Source organism: Ammodytes marinus, assembly GCF_949987685.1.
Source record: "Ammodytes marinus genome assembly, chromosome: 16".
NCBI lineage: Eukaryota > Metazoa > Chordata > Actinopteri > Uranoscopiformes > Ammodytidae > Ammodytes > Ammodytes marinus.
This window is the reverse complement of record NC_137220.1, coordinates 22,613,698-22,629,252: the sequence shown is the minus strand read 5'-3', so window position 1 is coordinate 22,629,252 and position 15,555 is coordinate 22,613,698. Positions and strand designations below refer to the sequence as shown.

Genomic DNA, 15,555 nt, shown 5'->3' with positions numbered 1-15,555 from the left:
TTCTCTCCAGCAACATACACTTGGTCCAATAATATGCCTCTAGTTGTTTCAAAGGTGTTGTTGAGCACAGAGCAGGGATCAAGGGTGCTGCTGGCCTTTATTTACAGTAGGCCAACTACAGTCTATGGCGTGCTGAGTGACAGGAAGAGGATGGCAGCAGGCATCAGCCACAAGAGGTCTCTGCAGCTCAGAACTCCGCGTGGCAGGATGTGAATTCAGGTCTTCGGAACACGGAGCAGGTAGCCACAGTTTTTAAAAAAAGGTTAAAGGCCACCACCACGAGCACAGCTGAACATTTTGATATGATGTGGTTTAACTCGACTCACAATGTTTATGGTACAAACAAATTCTCCCGCAGTACCCCAACCGCCCCCCACCCCACACACACACACACACACAATGACAGATATCCTTTACATGCGCGCGTCTGCTATTGATTTTTACGCAACAGGCCAGAACTCAACCTTGAACTAATTCCTGACCTGTCCCACTTCATTCATTTGCTTCAGATACTTCCCTTCAAACTACTAGCCCCAAGGAACAAAAGTTAAGTGTTTTTATTCCGCCTCCAAACTCTTATAAGGCTCCTCCACAGTTACAGTTATAAACCACTCCCGCTCCTGGACTGGGCGTGCGTCAGGAGCGCAGGTGTGATAATAGTGTTCATTGCCAATATACCGTCATCCAAAGTGGTCCGCTTTTAGGAGATTAAAGACGGGACTAAAGTGGATTCTTACCTGCGCCCAGGTGGGTTTGGAAAGCTGACCGTCAAAGGAGTGGCAGAGAGAGAGAGAGAGAGATAGAGGAGGAGCGCACAAAAGGAAAGAACCTGGAAAAGATACGGATGCAAACGTGCCCTTGACACACAGAGCGAGAAACAGGAGCGACTCATCAACTGTTAACAGTTTTTATTTGTAATATAACTGATCGACTCAGAGAGGAAAACATCTACAATCATGAAGAAATCTTCATATCAAGGTAAGCCTGTTGCTTGTAGTGTAACGTGTATTTTCTCACAAGACGTAGGCTAGCCCACAGGAAAAGTTCCGACTTGTGTTTGTATTCTTGTGTGTGTGTGTGTGTGTGTGTGTGTGTGTGTGTGTGTGTGTGTGTGTGTGTGTGTGTGTGTGTGTGTGTGTGTGTGTGTGAGTGTGCATGCGTGCGTGCGCAAACGTGCCTGCAGAGTGAGGAAGGATTTACATAATTTCAAGTTAATGTTCAACAGCATTAGCAATGGAAAAGTCTTTCTTTACGGCTCCTTTATAGTAGAGACATTTTTTAACTAAACCCCTCCTTTGCAAAATGAAAATAAAAATAAAACAAATCCACACATAGATATGTAGTTGTGAAACATTTCTTGCCCGTTTGGACTCAAGAGGCCAGATGCTGTCTTTTAGTGTAGCCCTTACACATATGACATCATGCCATAAAGGTGGCACAGAGAGAGCTGACCTCATCTTTTTTTTCTCTCTCTCAGTCCTTGGGCTTAATGTGAGTGTCTTTTATATTGTGAAGAACATAACAACTAAACAAAGTTAAATGTACCACTTGTAGCCATGGGTTTTGTTCTTTCTTTATTGTTTATCCAGAACGACACTAAGCACAGAGTGCACAAAGGGTTGTGCAAGATTCATTCATAGTTGTTTGAAGTACAGTATATAGTGCTCTAACCATCAGTCAGTTAGCCTGCTTATCTGTTTTGATTGACTGTTTTATGGTGCATTTCCTTTACTCCTCCCACCTTATGCCCAACATAGTGACTTCAGTTGAGCATCTGCATCAAATGTGTGGTTTGGTTTAGACTGGATCAGATTCTGGTTATTGCGAAACAATTTAAAAGACAAACATAGGAGGTTGTCCAGTGGCTAAGACTATATTATGATGATGGCTGTGCAGGTAAAGGTCTAACATTGCCACTTTGCACAAAGAAACATTAACCTTTAACCAAGGGTGTTTTTACTGAAGGAACGTTTCACCTAGCACTAGGCTGCTTCCACCCTCAAACAATCCATCATACTGTATTTGTATCGCTTTGTATAACTCCTTCATTCTTCCTTCCCTCTCTTCCCCTTTTCTTTCCAGCACTATCCCTTCCGTCTTCTCCACACCCCTTCTCTGTCACTCTAAGCTCATACTCAGTCCAGTTTACACAAACCTATCCCACGGAATGCCATGCTTTCCCCAATCCTCTTCCCTGAGTCTTTGTGCGATGGAGCGTCCAACGGTTTTCTATCGGAGCCAGGCACATGTTGGGTCATGCCGCCTCCCTTCCTCCTGTGTGTGTGTGTGTGTGTGTGTGTGTGTGTGTGTGTGTGTGTGTGTGTGTGTGTGTGTGTGTTTGTGTCCTCCCACTGTTGTGCTATGTGTATGGAGCTGTCACATTCTTTGTCAAAGCCCCACTCGGGTAAAAGTCTTATAACAAAGTGTGTGTGTAGTCTGTACTTGTGCGTGTGTGTGTGTGTGTGTGTGTGTGTGTGTGTGTGTGTGTGTGTGTGTGTGTGTGTGTGTGTGTGTGTGTGGATATGGGTGTTTAGACAAGCATCAGAGATTATGAGGGGTGACTGAGACGGGAAGGTCGGTCCATGTGTCAGCATGTGTGTGTTGTGTACGCAAATATCCTTTGCCACACACAAACCGACGCAAACACACACACACACACACACACACACACACACACACACACACACACACACACACACAAAATCACTGCGTATCTGGCTTGTGAAGTTTGAGTTTTAGTTTATATAATTTTTGGGCAGTTGTATATATATATACAGTATATATATATATATATTCATATGTGTGTGTATGTATGTGTGCCTGGGTTCACTCATGCACCCCCCCCCCCCCCTTGCAGCTGAACCCTGCTGGTGGAGCCAATCCCTGCCTTGCACACCACTCCCTCAAGTGGTCTGGATCAATGAGTAACCCGTATGAATAACAGCCCGCTCCACGTACACACACAGAGTCATTATTTTCCAAGTACACCCCTCCTGGTATGTGCTTTTATGTCCTGCTCAAAAACACACACACACACACACACACACACACACACACACACACACAAACACACACACACACACACACACACACACACACACACACACACACACACACACACACACACACACACACACACACACATACACATCTAATTCCACTATAGTTGTACCTGTGTGACAAATGCCTCAGTGCATCACGGCTTTTAGCCTGTTTATACTAGAGAGTCAGCAGCAAGGCTTTGATTCTGAGCCTCAAGCTATTGTTAGGTGGTATCTTTGAAAGTCAAGCTATAAACTGTGTTGAGACATATTTGCCCTGTCATCTAGCAGAACATGCCGACGATGGTCTAACCTTCAATTTGGCTTCCTACAAGCCTGTGAATAACGGACTAATAAGGTATTGGAACACGTGGACATGTACTCTGGTTGGTATAGGATCCAAAAAGAGTGATGTAATGGAGCTACAGGTTTTGACTTTGGGGCATCACTTTGACAAACCGCATCGGAAGCCAGAAAGGAAACAGAAGAGATTAGTTGATTATAGTTGAAGGGATGTAACATAAGAACGACAATGATTGAGAATAAATACATCAATAGGGATGTAAAATGGATGGATTTGATGGTTCGTTGTGCTGTATATTTTCATCCTTATTAGCTTAGCAACCGTAGCCTAGCACGGCAGGTCATAAGAGGTTTTATATTTCTCCACATGTTGAAGCATATAGGCCTGCGGTAGGAGTAGCCAAGTCACTGATTTCAAACATAGAACTAATGTAACGTTAGCTCGATTAGCAAGCTAGCTACAGATGATAAAAAGGGGGTCATCGGTCATCCCTATGTTGCCACAGCCCTGTTCCCACATTTCTAGGATCATTATAATTTTTTCAAAATTAGGCCCTACGTTCCTGAAATTGACAATTTGGTTCAGACATCACAGCTGGGAGGTGAGGGTTAGGGTAAGGGGACAGGGAGAGGTTAGAACAGGAGTGAGACTGACACACACACACGACATACTTTCCTCTACTATATATAGTTAGATTACTTGTAGGGCTATGGCAACATAGAACATAGACACGCTGCCGTAAAAAGTGCTAGCAACAATTGTTATTTCAGCTGAAAAAGTCAGCGGTCACTGGCTATGGATGAAATGCTTTTCTTTTTTTTGTGTTTGAATTTGAGAAAAATACCAATCGTTATGAGCAGGACATCTGCCCCTCTTTTCAAACTTGGAAACTTCATGGAGAATATAGAAAGACATTAACTGCACGGCGTTTTGGTCACATATATTTCCTTCAAGGTAGAAATGCTATACATCACAAGCGTATCTGGTTGTGTACATTTCTTGAATGCATTATATAGTCTAAAGTGTTTGGACCACCGTGTCATTGATATACCCTGGAATCTGAAGACCTATATACAGTCCATGTCTTGTCTCTGCCGTGTGTAGTCCTCCCCTCTCAGGCGCATGGAGCCTGTTCTGAAGTGTCCACTCCGCTCTGTGTTTATTATCTGCTGCCAAGAATGCAGCTCTGTGATGCTGGGAGCTGCTGCTTCTGCTCCTGCTGGGGGTGTAAACTGATCCAACAGACTGCCTGTATACTGTAGGCCCCAGGCCAGGAGGAGAGCCTGTAAAACAGATAATAGCAGGGTCAGAGGGGTACTGATGTGTTGTGGAACATCTAGGTGTGGGTAATTCAAATGATAAACACACAAGCACATTTGTTTATTTCACTATTTCTAAAAGCTACTGTGCTAATTGAAATACTTCTAACCAATAAATGACCTTGGATTCCTGTTCATCGCACCGAACAACTGAACGACTTAAAGACCAGATTCGAAAGATTTTACAACCGATCTAAAAGTGTGTGTGTGTGTGTGTGTGTGTGTGTGTGTGTGTGTGTGTGTGTGTGTGTGTGTGTGTGTGTGTGTGTGTGTGTGTGTGGGGAGGAGGAGGGGGGGGGGTCCTTAAGAAGAAATACAGATGTGTTCACGTCTGTAAAAAACAGCGCTTATACAAGACGGAGAATAGCAACTCAAACTGTATGGCAACCTTGTCCTGTCGCGACAAGAATACATGTTTTATTGGAACCAGCAATCATTTTTAGTGTCAGTGATCCACATCTGTTCAGAGAGCTTATTGGAGTGGAGATATACTGTCGCTCTCCTGAGTTAGCAAGAGAATTCGTGTTGGCAGCACTTCAGCTTTGTTGTCAGAAGCGTCAAGATCTCAATTATAACCAAGACATAATGGGACATCCACTCTTTATAACACAATGACTACCTGTGATGGGGAGGGAAAACGATCTGGATTGGCTTGAACTCATACTTCAATTTCAGTTTCGGTTTGACCATGCTTTATTATGCTGTAGCCTACGTGACAGTTCCAACATAGTATATCAAAAGAAATTGGGTATAAGAAATAAACACAGATTAGATAATGATACACACATGCATACGTACAATGAGCATTGTGCATTGATCCCCCTATACTGTAGCCTGGCTCCGCCCGCCCGCCTACTTCCGGCCAAATTTTATTTTCCCTTCAGTAGTCAGTCTGGGTGTACAGCCCATTTCCCAGTTTTGCCGAAGATTCGACAGCCGGTCCAATCAGCGAACAGAGCGAGTGTCGCGCTCCAGTTTCAGTTGCCAGAAGCCGGCTCATGACACACGTGACGACCAAACGTTATGCGATTGGTTGGCTAATCCAGAGTGGCACTGGGCAGATCCAATAGTTTTAAACTTTAACAGACACCCGCCTCCATGAGTGAACGTTTGCCAATTACAGCACTGCCAGACCTTCTGTACAAATGAAATGAAGTACGATGGTCTGGTTGGACCAGGCTACCTATACTGTGCCTATTGCGTCAATGTTGCGATGGATTGATGTTTGTTTACTTCTCTCCGCGTAGTTGCACCCTCCATGCAGTCATGTAAATCGCTGTGTAAATACAGTTGCCAAAACTCTTAAAAACACATTTATTGTATTTTTTTTTCTATCTTTCTTGGAATATCTAATCAATGCACACAGGCAACAACAGGCTCACTCGGTCATTCACCTGTGACACATACAGTAACTACATGTTTATTTTTACCCAGGGGAGTTTCAACCCATAAAGCTGTATGGACTATTTAACTGACTCTGTGGGCTTGAACAGCCTAACGAAAAAAGGAAGGCCGATCCTTATCTGCCACACCAGCATTGTTTTATAGACTGCCGTGGTTTCCTGTCTACAGGGCTTGAAGCACTTTTATACGACATGATTTGGGCTCGTGTTTGCATTGTTTGAGGAGTACAGTAAGGTGACTGTGACTTGGAAAAGCAGTGTTGGTTTTCCATGAGCGAGGTGGTGAGTGAGGCGAAGGCTTGTGTTTTGAAAGTGCAAGATCGAGGGGAAAAAGGTGTTGCCAGTTACCTTTGGCGCTAGAACAACTGCTATTCATTTGCAAGGAGTGCAATTCAGGGTCATGGCCAATGTCTGTCCTCAACTACCTGTCGGTGTGTGTGTGTGTGTGTGTGTGTGTGTGTGTGTGTGTGTGTGTGTGTGTGTGTGTTCTGTGTGTGTGGGTGTCATTGAGAATGCATCCAGGTAAAGGCCTTATCTGGGCTGTAAAAACAATCTTGAAAAATGACTAGCCATTCAGCTGGTCTTGTTTTCTTCTTTCTCTTCACCCATCCATCCGCTCTGAGCTCTTTCACAGGCAGCCAGGCAGAGTTGCGAAACGCGTTGTATGCAGTAAACCCTTGACAAGTATAATGAGGACTATAAAAACACAATGGAACTAATGAGGTGTGCCCCAATACAGAGGGAATTACGAATTACTGATGTAACAAGGGAATTTTGAACTAACAATTTTTTTTTTATAAATGTCTATAGTTAGTCTTTATCTCCCATCATGACAGTATATGGGTGGTCCACTGATAGCAGGGTTGGGTTGGCAGTTCGATCACTGCCTCCTGCCAGATGTATAGGGGAGAACGGGGTAATGTGAGACACTTTTTACATTTGCTTCCCTCTAAGCGAGCTAAAATGATTTATCATTCAAATTTACACATTTCCAATTAATTCAGGATGTTTCTTAGAAATGGGCATTATCAGAATGTATTCAAGACAAAAGGCAAATAAAATATGATTATTTAAAAGTTGTCTTGTGTCTCACTTTACCTCAGCTGTGGGGTAAACTGAGACAGACCAGAGAAATCAAGGGGATAAACTGATCCACTTACTTTTTCCACTCTGAAACTAACATAACACAACACATAACACATGTTGTAACAGTTAGAATCCTGACAGCTAGCTTGAAACCAAATATTCCAAAACTAATGTCGGACTAGTAACAGTTTGTCTACCTGAATCAATTTGCTTTGGCACAACAATCGATTAAGTTGACAGCAATAAAATGTACTTTTAAATGCAAAAAATACATTTTTGTGAAAAAAAACATGCTTACAACATCACCATGAGGTCCTCTCTTTCATGGCCAAGGGAAATGAGAGGGGCTTGAAAACATATATCTCACATGACCAAAAATGTGTTTCATTGCCTAGATACAGGGGGTGTCTCACAATACCCGATGTCTCACATTCCCCCGTTCTCCCCTATGTGTCCCTGGGCAAGACACTGAACTCCAAATCCCGCCCGCCTGTTTTATTAGAGGTGGGTGGTGGGAATATATTCCTCAATCTCAGTATATGTAATTATATATGCAATATCGATATATATCACGATATAGTAGACTTTTAGCAAATTGTTGATTGAGAAACTGTTAAACATGTAGTTTTTTGGCTAATCCAAATTTGTTGAAAAAAACTTTAAATGGATTCACAGAATAACTACAATCCTACTAATCAACTCTTGAGCCAGCACAACACAAATGCATCTATTTGGTCTACTGTAGCTTAGAAGGTTCAATAGATGTTTTTAAATTGACTAAAAAGAGTGGCTTAGTATCAAACAGGTGTGTTAACCATTTATCCAGGAGATGTAACAGATACAAGTGTTGTAATAGCTGTTGTCAGAATGAAATGAATATAACAGTAATTAGGTCAAATAAAACAACGAAAACCACAATTACCTTTTGGCAATGCCTGCCTCACAGTTACTTCATGGAATAATAAGAAACTTCACCTCAAGCTCTGAACGGAAAGGTGGAAGTAAAGGATGACAGAGTAAAAGGGAGGGATAAGAAAGAGGGAAGGTAAAGATCTATTGACCTCAGAAAGACACAGCGTGGCCTCCTTTTGCAAACAAATCTCAGGGAGTTCTGTGACAGAGCATGCATTCAAGTGTATGTATAGTAGTGTTTGCAAATCACTCCACCCTTGCACATGTATCTGTCAGGTGTGTGTGTGTGTGTGTGTGTGTGTGTGTGTGTGTCTGTGTGTTTCAACTATGCGTTTAAGTGCTGAACTCTCTGTCCTGTGTTGGCCTTTTCAAGTCATCTAAGACCAATAACTAATCAGTTGACATGTTTGTCCAGGCATAGCCATGCACTTGACCGGTCATGCTACACACACATAATGCAATTGCCATCAAGCAGTTGAGGCCTTTGGTAAATACACAGGCAGCCATGCATTTACTCCGGTCCACAATATAACTTGCAGCGAGTGCTTAAAGTAGGTTTTATACAATCTGCATGAACTGTGGTTTCATTGTTTTTCTATATCATGTGCTTATAATGACTTCTATTGTCAGTGTCATGAGGCAAATATGACCGCAGAAGATTAGAACACCACCTGAAGGCCAAAAAAGACATGGATCAGAGTGAGACATTTATGAAACCTGTTCAAGCTTTGTTATGTGCTGTGTGTGTGTGTGTGTGTGTGTGTGTGTGTGTGTGTGTGTGTGTGTGTGTGTGTGTGTGTATGAGTGTGTTTTTGTGGCCCCAGACAAGACTGAGCAGGTAGAACCACACACTCTGCTCATAGACAAACACACATGCACACACACACACACACACACACAAACACACACACAGACACACACACACACACACACACACACACACACACACACATACAGACTTTTGTACACAGTTAACTTTGCAGGTGTTACTCCTGTGGTTTGTATTTACAGTATACGCTCACTGTGATTGGCTGAAGCATATTTGTTTATTTACTTTGCCCTTGTTCAATCCTCTGTTAGGACTTCTGCGACACATTACTTTGTTGGGATAGTAAACTTTGCCTGGTCTGTTTGAAGCACTTGGTGTTTGCAGGATGTGTGTGTGTGTGTTTGTGTGTGTGTGTGTGTGTGTGTGTGTGTGTGTGTGTGTGTGTGTGTGTGTGTGTGTGTGTGTGTGTGTGTGTGTGTGTGTGTGTGTGTGCTCGCTGTATTCCCAGCTAGAATAGTAAATAGGTGCAAACATGCTTTTTGGCTGCAAGGCCTGAAACTCTTGGTTGGCTCTTATTTGCCTTTTCCTTTTTCCATGCACCTAAAGCTCTAAAACAAACATGGATGCGTACACACACACACTCACATAATAGAATGATGGTGTTATCACACAGCTCATGACTGATGAATGATTTGCTCTTAAAGCAAGAAAAGGGGTCAACTGTGTCTATTGAACCCCTTGACAGTCTGAACGCCCTGTTACTGATTTAAGACTATACTCTAAAGAAAATGACTCAATACTTCCTCTCTGAATCAACTGTGAGGCCCGCGGGCAGCTGCTGCTGATATTAACATCAACTTCAGTTATGCATTCACAGTAAAACGGTGTATAATGATACTGTAATTTGGAATCAGAGCTACCTAAAGACATTTTCTGTTACTCCACACGGCACTTTTTCTCATAAAATGTAAAGCTATATCCCAAAAAGTCATACCCCTACTCAAAGTTCTCAGACAGAATGTGAACTTGACGTGAATAGCATTTCCTCCACAGGCTGACAAAAAATGTATTAAGTTAAATTTGTGTTTTTTTGATGCACAGATGGTTGAAAAATGATCTTCACCTGTTTTTCTTAGGGTGCTCAGACTTCCTTGCCATGTTCCATAGCAGGACATTGTCTTTTGCTATTAGTTTGTCACAGACATGTTGTCTGATTCAATGCTTCTAAAGGTTGCACTGTTGTGTTTGCTGCCGTTGACAGGTTATTCTGACCCGCTAGGAATACACAAACACACACTGACCGGTTCATTAAACAACAATAATCTTATCTTTTATGTGACAAAAAATTATAAATAATCGCCCCTCTTGAAAACTATGCAGAGGTTGGGAAGTAAATGAGTGAAAAGTGTGGATTGGGTGTTGATGTGGGATCAATTAAATATGTCAATACTGGTGCACATTTTCAGACATCTGATGCAGTCATGTCTGCCAGTCATCACAGTGGCATATTCACTCCTTTTATCCCCCTCGTTCAGACCGGATGTCTTTGTGTTGCAACCAGTAACAACACAGGCGTAAACACCACTGTGTTTTGCCGGCATACTGTAATTGGCAGAAAATGAGTGTCACGGTGTATACACTGATTTGCGGCAGGAAGTATTTCTAAGAATTTAGAAAAAAACAGGATGGGATGGCTGACTCACCACCGGCCCACCGGATGAATATACCTCATTCAGACAGTGACTGGGATGGTACAGCACAGAGACAGGAGAAGTGGAGATTTAAAAAAAAAAGTGTATGTGTGTGTGGTTGATCTAATAGAGATGCAGTGTCTTGTTGTCATGTCATCAACTGTTAATCTATATTGCATCAGTCATCATAGGTCTATTTTTTTTATCCACTCTTTGTTTAACAGGAAACAAATAAAACAATGAATGATTCAAGCTCTGACAATCCAGATATCTCTTTGCAACCAAAGCCTTTTTCAGATTGGCTAATAGATTTAGAAGAAAAAAAAGTCTTCAGGAATGCTCGCAGCTCTGTGAGGTTGTACTGGGGCACAGAGGTTAACTGAGCTAAATGCTAATGATAGCATTAAAACATGCTCCCAATGACAATACTTGATGTTGATGTTAAGAAGCTAACATTTTTACAATGCTAACATTCGCTTATAAGAAAAGAATAGCATTATGAAGCTAAAAAGTTAGACAAGTTAGCTCACACTTGGTGAAGAATAGTCATCACCATTGTTTCTAATGAAGCTGAATCACTCTCATCTGAACAACAGATGTCTGGTTCATTCACCCTTCATCCAATGACTGGTGAATCAGCAGAACTGAACACACACACACACACACACACACACACACACACACACACACATGCACCCCTGTATACACACACACACACACACACACACACACACACACACATGCACCCCCGTACACACACATCACACACACACACACACACGCACACACACACGCGCGCACACACACACCAGAGCTGATCAATGAGAGATTACCAATGGCATTCCACTAGTGTTGTCAGGCCAGCAACAGGAAGTTCATTTTTACTGCAGAGAGACCTGATGAAAATACACACAATATACATTTTATTGCTATGCCACTCCATGCCTTTTCTTCCATATGCCAAGTTTGGTCTGAGTTATTTCCACATCGCCCACACAATCGTAAAAAAATACAAACAAACCACACATGAATCTGGGGAATAGAATGTCTGTTTTTTTTTACAAGAGCCGAATGTCAATTTCATGGTGGTCAAACATTAATAGCGATCTTTCAAACATTGGTTGACATTTGTATTTTTTTACCACATGACAACTGTAGATTATTTGGGCTAAAGGAGAATGCGTTTTCCGCACACTTGTTGCTCGCTTATTGCATGTTGCATTCTGTACATGTCACAGTGGTAACAGTTAACTGATTCTCCTATCCATGAACTTATTTTTTCAGATGTTATGTATCGGAGCATGTGCAATCATTTTCTCCTTAGCTGAGCCTCTAGATGTTGATATGTTGGTTGTAGTAGTTTCTCTTGACTTTCCAGAATATTTAACTCAAATTGTGCTTCTGTCTTTTTCTCTATCTACAGCGAGATCAGCCAGCGCTCGGGTGAGGAGAACAGAAAGAGAGGGATCTGGCATCACCAGTCCCAGTAAGTAGACTGCACCCCTGTCATATATTTTCTCTACAATCACATCATTTTCCCTTCCCTCCTGGACATGCATGAACTGGTATGCATGTCCAGTTCATGCATACCTAAACATACCTAGTATATCTGAAATAATGTCCAATCCCGGATGTATGTACTGACTGACGGTCTATGTATTCTTCATCCTTCATCTTCCACATGTGGTCATTGTCAAAGACTATATTTGGACTTATGTACCTTACATTTAATCACTCGCTATTCCTGTTAAGTATTAAGTAAGTCAGTGTCATCGACCTCCAGTAGAGATGTGAGATGTGGTAACACCGAGGGGGCAGAGCAGCTATTGTTTCCTGCTCAGACAGCAGTTGGTATCAGGTGATCACAGTGCATGGTATCCTCCAAAGGACAGATTACTTTTGTGTCTTGGTGCACATGTTGATGTCTGAGTGTCTTAATGTCTTGTTATTGTGTTTGCTTTAGTCTGCATTCACACACAGAGTTCAATTAGCATCACCCTCACCGTCAGCTGAGCGTCATTCATTTTGTTCAATCGTTTTTATAATCACATTTCCGCTCAACGGTGTTTTGTGCCACCAACTCAGCCGACAAGGCAGCGCTGCCTGGAAGGCCCTAACCCTAACCCTAACCTTAACCCTAACCTCAACCAGGCAGCGCTGCCTTGAAGGCTCAACACCAAACACCCACATTTTCTGTATATGCTTTGGTTTTCATTTGGGGTTTTTAGTTTGTTTTTAAGTGTTTTTAAGAGGTACTCCTGTGTGTGTGTGTGTGTGTGTGTGTGTGTGTGTGTGTGTGTGTGTGTGTGTGTGTGTGTGTGTGTGTGTGTGTGTGTGTGTGTGTGTGTGTGTGTGTGTGTGTGTGTGTGTGTGTGCGTGTGTGCGTGAGCCCATAGCTTCAGTAGTTGGCTGTGTTGGCATGCAGGCTGTGGCTGTGGCTCACCACTGAGGCATCTTCTACCAGTGGGATGAGCTAAGGGCCTTTTGCAGCATCAGCACATAAAGAGGAGGGAGGGGGACTTAAGCACAAACACACACACATGCTAGGTTTACACACACACATAAAGCAAATGTTTTTGAAGGCACACACATGCTAGTAGGACGGCATGAGAAGGAGGTGTGTGTGTGTGTGTGTGTGTGTGTGTGTGTGTGTGTGCGCGCGGGCGTGTGTGTGTGTGTGTGGCCATGAGTGTCCTGTTTTGTCAAATGTGCAGCATGCAAGCCGTGACTTGAGAAACATGAGAACATTTCCTCATGGTGTTCATTTTTGACACCTTCAACTGAAATGCCTAAGCATGCTGGATTATAGGACTCGTTTTTTTCTGAAGCAGGCTCCAGGATGTGTATTCATTCCACATACCGCTGACAGGCAATTAGACAGCCCGACACACTCTGACAGTGCACGGTGGTTGTGTGTGTGTGTGTGTGTGTGTGTATCTGGTGTGTGTATGTTTGGTTGTGTGTTTGTGTCAGTGTGTATACTTCTGTGGAAGGAATTACAAAACGAGAAGAGGTTTCGGGAGCAAACGAGGACAGCCACATGAGCGTCAACAATGCTTTTAGGACCCAAGAGGAATTTTATTGTAAGATTTACATGAAAGCTTGAACTTCCCACCCACCCAGTCTAGTCTATGGAAACAGCTGTAAAATCAATCTGACCCAGACAGACCCATCTGGGTGTGTCCATTTCGTCGGTTTTATTCTGGTTTACTTCTTGTCAGCCTGTTATTTTCAGCATCAGAGCGTCTTGACTTCTTGAGCTGCTGTGTTTTACTATCTATGAACCAGAGTGACAAGAAGTGAGTAGATTGGCACACATATACACACAGACAGGCGCGCACAAAAACACACACACACACACACACACACACACACACACACACACACACACACACACACACACACACACAGGTTGTTGGGAAGTGCTTGAGGGTTAAGGATAAGGCTGCTTGTCAGCAGACCTCCCTGACGTTGACACAATTGCCACAGGCTGTATTTGTGTGTGTGTGTGTGTGTGTCTGTGTGTTCTCATTGGCATTGGGAGAGAGATAACCCATACAAAACAGTTGCCGTCAGATTTACGAGCCGGCAGGCGGATGCTTTACTGTAACTCATGTACACACACATACACACACACAGGTCTATTCAACACTGTTCCTATTGTTGATCTGTGTGCTCTTAAATCATATGGCAGTCAGCAGATCCAGCTCTATTGGACACACAAACGCACACAAATTCAGTAACGATCATAATCTAAAAAAAGTCAATTTCTCCAAGATGCAACGATATCCTCTTGTGTTAGGGTTAAGCTATCGAATAATAATGAAATGATTTTAAAATGATTGCTCAGCAAGATACTCCTTTATTGACTATATCACCTCATGTAGTTTGACTTGGATCCAAAAGAAGAACTAGTGAATGAACAAAGTGATTGTGAGAAAACATTTCACAGACAGGAGGGAGTGAGTGATCGTCATTTCAATGAGTTTCAATGAGTCCTTAATTACTCTGGAGTTGTAATGTAAATCGTCCCTTGTGCTCTTTAGCCACGGCAATTTGCTTGCCACTAGGGCTGCAACTAACGATTATTTTGATAATCGATTCATCTGTAGATTATTTTCTCGATCAATCGATTATTAATCGATTAGTGTTTTGGTCCGTAAAATGTCAGAAAATGGTGAATTTTTTTAATAAATTTTCCAAAGTCCATGTTGACGTCCTCAAATGTATTGTTATGTCCAAAACACAAAGATATTTCAGTTTACTGTCATAATAGGATTAAAGAAACCAGAAAATATTCACATTTGAGAAGCTGAAATCAGAGAATTTGGAATTTTTTTATTAAAAAATTACTCGAAACGATTAATCGATAATCAAAATAGTTGGCGATTATTTTAGTAATCGATTAATAATCGATTCATCGATTAATCATTGTAGCTCTACTTGCCACCACATTTTGGCCATTTGGGGTCGCTAAAGAGCACATTGCCTTCATTTCATCACCCGATGCATTGGTATCAGGCAGCTGGCCTTGATTAGAAAATGAATGAAGATATGACTGCAGACATGTATGTAAATGAAATACACACACACACACACACACACACACACACACACACATACACACACACACACACACACACACACACACACACACACGCTGCATGCTATGAGGAATACACAAACACATGGTACACACGGGCCAGCATGCAATACACAACGTCTGCTAGAGGGATGTGTGTGTGTAGCACGAGACGTCAGGCTGACATGTCTGAGTGTGTTTGATCTCTCTATCAGAGCTCAGACGCTCGCCATGTGGCCTATGACCCGCGCGCAGTGTGAGGGACGTGCCAGGGGGCAGAGGTCATCTGAGTTTCCTGAACACACTGACGAGTCGCTTAACACACACACACTAACACACACACACACACACACACACACACACACACACACACACACACACACACACACACACACACACACACACACACACACACACACACACACACACACACACACACACACACACA

General features: G+C 42.5%; 1 protein-coding gene across 1 annotated transcript in view; it reads left to right on the top strand.

Moving 5' to 3' along the window:
• The first annotated feature begins 781 nt into the window (after window positions 1-781).
• The window catches only part of septin9a (septin 9a), a 97,952-nt gene continuing 83,178 nt past the window's right edge, over window positions 782-15,555 (top strand). The window contains exons 1-2 of the mRNA XM_080044086.1: window positions 782-978; window positions 11,949-12,011. Of these exons, the coding sequence (XP_079900212.1) occupies window positions 957-978; window positions 11,949-12,011 (85 nt within the window). The 5' untranslated portion in view covers window positions 782-956. The remainder of the gene's footprint in view (window positions 979-11,948; window positions 12,012-15,555) is intronic.